The sequence below is a fragment of the Corvus brachyrhynchos genome, unplaced genomic scaffold, assembly GCF_000691975.1.
Source record: "Corvus brachyrhynchos isolate BGI_N302 unplaced genomic scaffold, ASM69197v1 scaffold114, whole genome shotgun sequence".
NCBI classification, from domain to species: domain Eukaryota; kingdom Metazoa; phylum Chordata; class Aves; order Passeriformes; family Corvidae; genus Corvus; species Corvus brachyrhynchos.
Genome location: NW_008238337.1, coordinates 2,766,712 through 2,773,665, shown reverse-complemented (window position 1 = coordinate 2,773,665; position 6,954 = coordinate 2,766,712). Strand labels below are relative to the sequence as shown.

The 6,954-nt window shown below is 52.2% G+C and overlaps 1 protein-coding gene across 1 annotated transcript; it reads left to right on the top strand.

The window, feature by feature from the left end:
- Nucleotides 1–6: 6 nt before the first annotated feature.
- Nucleotides 7–6,573, top strand: OGFOD2 (2-oxoglutarate and iron dependent oxygenase domain containing 2; the record flags this gene model as incomplete). Its single annotated transcript, XM_017734706.1, has 6 exons — nt 7–226; nt 2,466–2,638; nt 3,112–3,211; nt 3,995–4,119; nt 4,586–4,843; nt 5,393–6,573. Coding segments are annotated over 6 exons (1,152 nt in total), but the record flags the coding sequence as incomplete, so codon positions are not given.
- Between the last annotated feature and the right edge of the window lie 381 nt (nt 6,574–6,954).

The following is a 6,954-nucleotide window of genomic DNA, read 5'->3' as shown; positions in this document are numbered from 1 at the left end:
CAAAAAAAAAGGGGAAAACGGGGGAGAACGGTCAAATTCCGCCGCTTTCCGTTTTTGCCCCGGTTCGGAATTTGCCGATGCGCCCTCAAACGGACGGAAGCGGAGCTCTTTGAGGGCTGGACCGAGGCGCGTTCGCCGGCAGGGAACATGTCTGCGGGCCGGCCGTTCCGGGGGTGCGCCTGCTTTTTCACCGACAACATCTTCGTGGGGCGGTTCGGGTGCAGAGGTCGTTTTTAAATAAGTCCTCGGAGGTGCATGAGTATGGGATTTAAAATACCAGGAAAATGGAAATGCAGGGTCCAGTGTAAAGGCAAAAATCCTACAGGGCAAGAAAGGCAGTTTAATAAGCTGTGTGTGCAAAGCTGTGTGTGCAAGCAAAGAGGAATAAGAATCATGGACACAGAGAGTGAATTGGGTTGGAAGGGACCTTAAAACTTACCCAGTGCCACCCCTGCCATGGGCCGGGACAGCTCCCACTGTGCCAGGCTGCTCCAGCCCGGCCTTGGGCACTGCCAGGGGTCCCGCTGCTCTGGGCACCCTGTGCCAGGGCCTCAGCACCCTCACAGAGAAGGATTTCTTCCCAATGTCCCGTCTAACCCTGCCCTCTGTCAGTGTGGAGCCATTCCCCTGCCCTGACCCTCCATCCCTTGTGAAGGATCTCTCCCTATCTTTCCTGTCGGCCCCTTCAACGCCACACTGAGGGCACCCCAAAGCCTTCTCTTTTCCGGGCTGAACAATCCCAACTCTCCCAGCCTTTCCTCACGGCAGGGCTGCTCCATCCCTCTGATCATCCTGGTGCCCTCTTTGGACTCGCTCCAGCAGCTCCACGCCCTTCCTGAGCCGGGACCTCAGGGCTGGGGCAGCTCTGGTCCCGGGGGGAGGAGATGGGGAACCCCGGCTCCCCTCAGGGATCCGCCACCAGTGGCATTTCCACCCCCCGGGGGTCAGTCCCGAGGGGAGTTTGGGACTTGCTGAAGCCCCACAGAACCGGGGCACAGCTCCCGGCACCGCTGGGTCCCGATCGACCCCGGTGCTGGGCAGAGTCAGAGGGAAGAATTCCCCGCGGGCGCCCAGCAGCGAGGAGTTTATACAGCCAACACCCTGCAGGAAAACGCTGTCATCCAACACCTCATCCCAGTGGCCTCTGAGCCGCTCCCTCCTTGGATTTCCTCTGCTGGCTCCCAGTGCCCTGGTTTGGCTTTCTTTGTGCCTTCTTGTGCCAATCCTTTTTAAAGGGAGATGGGATCACCCGGGGATCCTACAGAGGTTCACAATTCATCAAGAAACCCCTGCTTCTTTCCAGGCCAGGGACAGGGACCAGTCACACAACCAGCTCCAATGTCACCTGACACTAAGGGGACAGACAGGTTCTTTTAGGAATTCTTAGCAGGATGATGATGGCAGTAAATAGTACTGTTAATTAAAGCTTTATTAACTGGATATTATGATTCATACAGCACAGAACTTACGAGTAGAACAGCACAGGATTTCCCCAGGCAGAATCAATGGAGCACAACAAGCAGTGTAATGCAGAATTTATAAACCAGCTTCACTTGGGATTTCAAGACCCTAACTTTGGTTGTAATTTATAATCATCTAGATCCTAATCACTTTTTAATCACCTGGGCTCTCTGCAGATCTGCATACAAGGTTTGCTGTATCAATATAAACATCATAAAGTAGACTTTAAAACCATATGAAATCATAGCAGTCCCTCAGTGCTCGGAGGAGGCAGATGACAGTGGCTGTCCCTGGCTGTGGGAGGTCACAGCTCTCACAGTCCAGCAGCAATTCCAGTCCAAGGATTTGTCACTGCTTGATTTTCTAGGCAGTGCTGGGTTGCAGTTCCCTGCCCTGTGACCTGGTGCCCAGGGACCTTGGGGCTGGGAGGGAGGGGAAGAAACAATCTGAGAAATCTGTTTGATTTGTCTACTCAGTTCCCAAGACCTTCAGGGCCTGATAGTGAGGGAAAGGGAATGAACACAGGACCTGCTTGGTCCCAGGGAATGGCTGCTCACTCACTCTCCAGTGAGGACTGTTATAAATTAATCTCGTGAGGGGGAATTAAATGGGAAGAGCTGCCTGGATCAGCTGCTCAAACAGCTGCTTGCTCTGAAAGGGCAGCTTAGCCTGTCTCCACCATGCTTAGCAGTAATCCCTTCATGACAGGACTTGTCTCCCTCCCAGCAAATGTCTTCATTTTGGACAATGCTTCTACTGTCAGAACAAAAGCCAGATTCAGGAGGTGTCAGAATGCCTGAAAGGGCTGAAACCTCACAGCTCCACTTGACACTTCCACAGAAAGTCTTTAGTTACTTTTTAAGCCATCTGTAAAGAGGACATCTCCAACTCCTCTTGCCTTTCCAGATATTTACCGGACTTGTCCTGACCACAGAAAAACAAAGCAAACACTTTTGTCTCCCAGAGGTGCCCCTGAACAAAACAAACTGGTTTAAAGCAATGAGCAGATTCCTGTTTTAGTCAGTCCATTTGGTTCCTGACAATATGCTCTGTTGTTTACTTGCAGATTGAGGCAGAAGTGCAGAGAAGAAAACAGTTAATCCATCAGTCAGTGGAACGAAGAGCCATCATCTCCAAGTGCTACAAACCAAAGCACCCAGAGGTGTACACTCTGCAGGTACACAGAATGTTTGGAATCTCTTTTGCACCCAAAAAAAATTACCTGAGAGTTTATTTTTGCAGTTCATTTCCCCCTCTCCTTGGCATTGCACAGTGCTAAAGCTGCACTGAATTAAAACCCATGTGTAGCATATGAAAACTGGATTTTAAACTTTAAAAACACAACAGCACAGCGTGTTCTCCAGGCAAGATTCCTGGTGTTACAGCCAGGAAAGGCTCTTTCCTATCACACCTGTGATAAATCTGGCCAGTTACTCCTAGAAAACCATGAACTAAAGCAAGCAGCAGCTTCCCTACCCCAGCAGGTAAAACACCAGTGACATTCTGCATTTCCTGCCATGGAATTCACTCGAGTGTGACTCAGCCTTGCTCCTTAGGGACTGTGTATTTCCCTGGAAGTCCATTTCCCTCTTGGGCTGTGCAGGCTGATTGTGTTTCTGTGTGTTTTTCCCATCCTTCCCTCGACATCAGGATTCCTTCCTGGCCCCAGAGTTTCTGGAAATTGTGAGGTTCTGCACATCTCCGGGTGCTGATCTCCAGGGCCTCCTGTGCTACCTCGAGTCCTTCTCAGGTAAAGAAAACAACACCTCAGTCACACAGATCTCCCTGGTGACAGCTGTTCCCAAGCCCTGTCTCGAGCAGCTCTGACCTGACACAAGCTGAGGCAAACAGGATGTTACTCCCTGCCTGAGGAGGGTCTCTGGAGAGGCAGCACTTCTGCTCTGGATCAGAGGCTGTTTGCTGCTTTCCCATCCCAGCCTGCTGATGTCTCACCAGAGGCTCCAGCTGCAGCAGAGCTGGGGTTGTGGTTGTCCCACACCTCACCAGGGAGCCTGCTGAAGGAACACTGCTAGCCCAGGGAGCTTGGTTTCCCTCCCCAAGTGCTTTGCCATTGCAGGCAGTCCCCGTTGGTTCGTCTGGGCTGAATTAGCTTCAGTCTAGATTTCAGTCTTTGAAAAAGAGATCTGGGTTTTATGCTTCCCTGGAGGCAGCTGTGAAGCTCTCTCCCTTCCAGAAATGCTGACAAGATGTAGAGGGGAAGAGGCAGAGTTGCCTCCTTTTCTCAAGGCAAAGAGACACCAATGTCTGTGTGCAGAGCTCCTGGATTTGTCCAGGCCACCAGTTCCAGCCTTCTCCTGCTCTGGAAATGAGGAACCAGCACAAAAAACAACAAATACAGAGCTGATCCTGGGGAGTGGTTCCAGCCCTTTGAGCAGCCTGAGCACAAAGTGGGGCCTGTGGATGCTGTGCTCTCACTGACACCAGCACAGGACACTGACACTGCAGCTGGACAGGCAGGAAAACTCCCACCTGGGATCTTCCCCAGCAAACACTGTCTCCCTTTTCTTGACAGATAAGAGGATCTATCGACTCCCAGTGTTCACAGAGGAGTTCTGCCAAGCCTTTGTGGACGAGCTGGAGAACTTTGAGCAGTCGGATATGCCTAAAGGCAGGCCTAACACCATGAATAACTATGGGGTAGGACTCGTCTCTTGTGCTTCTTGAGGGGGAGTGTTCACTGCGTTCACCTCCTCACTTCTCCCTCCCTCCAGTTCCAACGTGCCTCTCATTTTACACGGTGCAGTCTGAGTTCCATGTCCCCTTGCAGTGACAGGGTTGAGGGAATGTTACAGGGACAAAAGAAAATGGGAGTGCAGGGGAGGGGAGGTGGTATCTCAAAGAGCACCTTGTGCTTGAGCAATACAAATTTAAATCAAGGAGTCAGTTTTTCAAGAACACTCACCTTTTGATCTTATTACTCTGTGTTTCCCCCCATCCCTTTCCACCTTCACCCTCCTTCCTTTTTCTTGTAGCTGGAGCCTTTGCTCTAAAGTCCTTGATCTGAGCCAGCAGCAGAGCTGGAGGAGGACAGCAGCTCTGCAGCAGCTCTGAGGAGCAGCAGCTGTGGTTGCTCAGCTGTTCCCCCCTCCTGTCCTTGGCACAGGTTCTGCTGAACGAGCTGGGGATGGACGAGCCTTTCCTGACGCCCCTGCGGGAGCGCTTCCTGCAGCCCATCACTGCCCTGCTGTACCCGGAGCTGGGCGGGGCCTGCCTGGACAGCCACAAAGCTTTCGTGGTCAAGTACTCCCTGCACGAGGACCTGGACCTGAGCTCTCACTATGACAATGCTGAAGTCACCTTGAACGTTTCCCTGGGAAAAGAGTTCACAGAAGGCAACTTGTACTTTGGGGATTTCAACCAGGTACTGAGCACGGCCCACTCCCCTCTCCCTCCTCGGTCCCCCAGTTTCCAGGCATCAACCGTGTTCTAAAAAACAATTACTCACTTCTGACAGTCAAACCTGCTCTGTCCCTTCCCCATTTTTTGCATGGCTTCGTTGTACAGGAGCCTTTTCTGCTGCAATATTCCAATATTCAATATTCAGGTTTCAAAGAGAGGACAGAGGCAACTTCGTAGTAGAAACTGGAGTGAAACAAACCAGCCCCTCTTTCCACTTCTGAAGCTGGGAGCAGGGAGGTGCTGAGAGAGATTTATTTCAGATATGACTTAAACCTAAATCTCTAGCACCTGCTTTTAGGGCAAGAGAGGGGGGAAAGCTCCCACACAGCAGTGACACATGGGGTTTTTTTGATTGAATCTCTTTAAATTCCCTCTGAACTTGGCACTGGGAATGAGGTGCAGTTTGCCCTCTCCATGTTGCTCCCTGGGCGCTGTGGGGGAAGAGGTGACAAGTTTCAACTCTTTGAGGGACTTTGTGGTGTGACACCGAATCCCCCTCCCTTTGTTGCAGGATCCCAGCCCCGTGCCGCAGTACATAGAGGTGGAACACGTGGCAGCCCGGGGGCTGCTGCACCGAGGAGGGCAGATCCACGGCGCCCTTCCCATCGCCTCCGGGGAGCGCTGGAATCTCATCGTGTGGATGAGATCATCGGCCATCCGGAACCAGCTCTGCCCCATGTGCAACAGGAAACCCGAGCTGGTGGAAGCAGAGGGCTTTGGGGATGGGTTCACAGAAGCCCTGGGAGAGGAGGTGGCCCAGACTGTGAATCTCTGTGCCTTGGGGTAGCGGCTGGTGCCGCCTGATTTCCCCACACCAAATTGCCCAAAGCTCCTTTCTGACCTCTCAGGCTCTGCTGGGTGCACGAGTCCTGTAAGAAGCAGCTCTCACCTTGGGAAGGGATGCAAAGCCAGCCCTGCCAGGATTCCAGCTGGAAGAGCTGGACCTCGGCTCGTGAGGGCTCACGCTGGGGCTGGAGGACTCTGTGTCAGACACAGAAAGCCCCAACACCGAATCACTGCAGGAGCTCTGTCAATATTTCCAAGTGCACAGGGAAAACACCCAGAGCTCCTTGGCCTCTCTGCCACCAGCAGCATCCCAGATCCCACTGGGAACAGGAGAGGATGGTACAATAAGCCATTTCTGGGCTGTTCTTAGGGCCTCTTGTCCTCTTCCAGGGGAAGAGCCTTTTGTTGCTGAGTGGCAGGGAAGGATCTGCTCAGAAATGAGACCCAGGTGATTCACAGTGGGCTGCTGGGAATGGCATGGAATTGTCACCACTGGATGTTTGTCTAACCCAGGCTCAGAAAAATCCATCAGGAGCAGCACAGGGAGCACTGATCCCCCAGGGTGGCTGAGAGGTCTCCCAAGGCTTCTTGGGGGCAGAAACTTCCCGTACAAAGGTTTTGTGAACATTTTTAAGCAGAGACAGAGCTCTGGGAGTTACCTGCAGCACAGCAAAACCTCCCAGAGGAGGGCAAGATGGACATTTAACTCCCTTTGCTTTAGTTACATGAGCAAGTGAAAGTATAAAATAACTCCCAACTTGGATGCAGCAGACAGGCCTGGGGCTTCTTAATTTGACACCTGATGGATTAGAAGGGTCAGGTGCTTTCCCCTCCTTACTTCTATCTGGCTGAGAGCATGTGACTCTTCCACCTACTGAACAAATTAAAGAAGCCAAATATCTCTGATTTGGTGTCTGCATTTGCCTCTGTGGAAAATGAGTTCTGTCTATTCGACAGCCACTGGTGGGCTTTTCCATTCACCGTTCAGTGCAGTAATTACAGCACATGGGTAATGACATCGGGAGTGTGAAAGGCTGAACGCGAGCGGGTGCAGCTCGCACAAAAGGTGTTTATTGAAGCTGTCCCAGCAGAGCCGCAGGATTTTGGCTGGAGCTGCCATTAGCACAGGGCGCTGATGAGCTTCTCATTAGCAAAGCCCATTCAAATTACACCGGCAGAAGGAAATCGGCGGTTGTACCTGAGCGAGGAGCCGCTGTCAAGAAACGCAGTCTCGAAGCCTTTATCGCGTTCACTAGCGAAAGTGAGCGCTCCCAATCCGCCCGCATT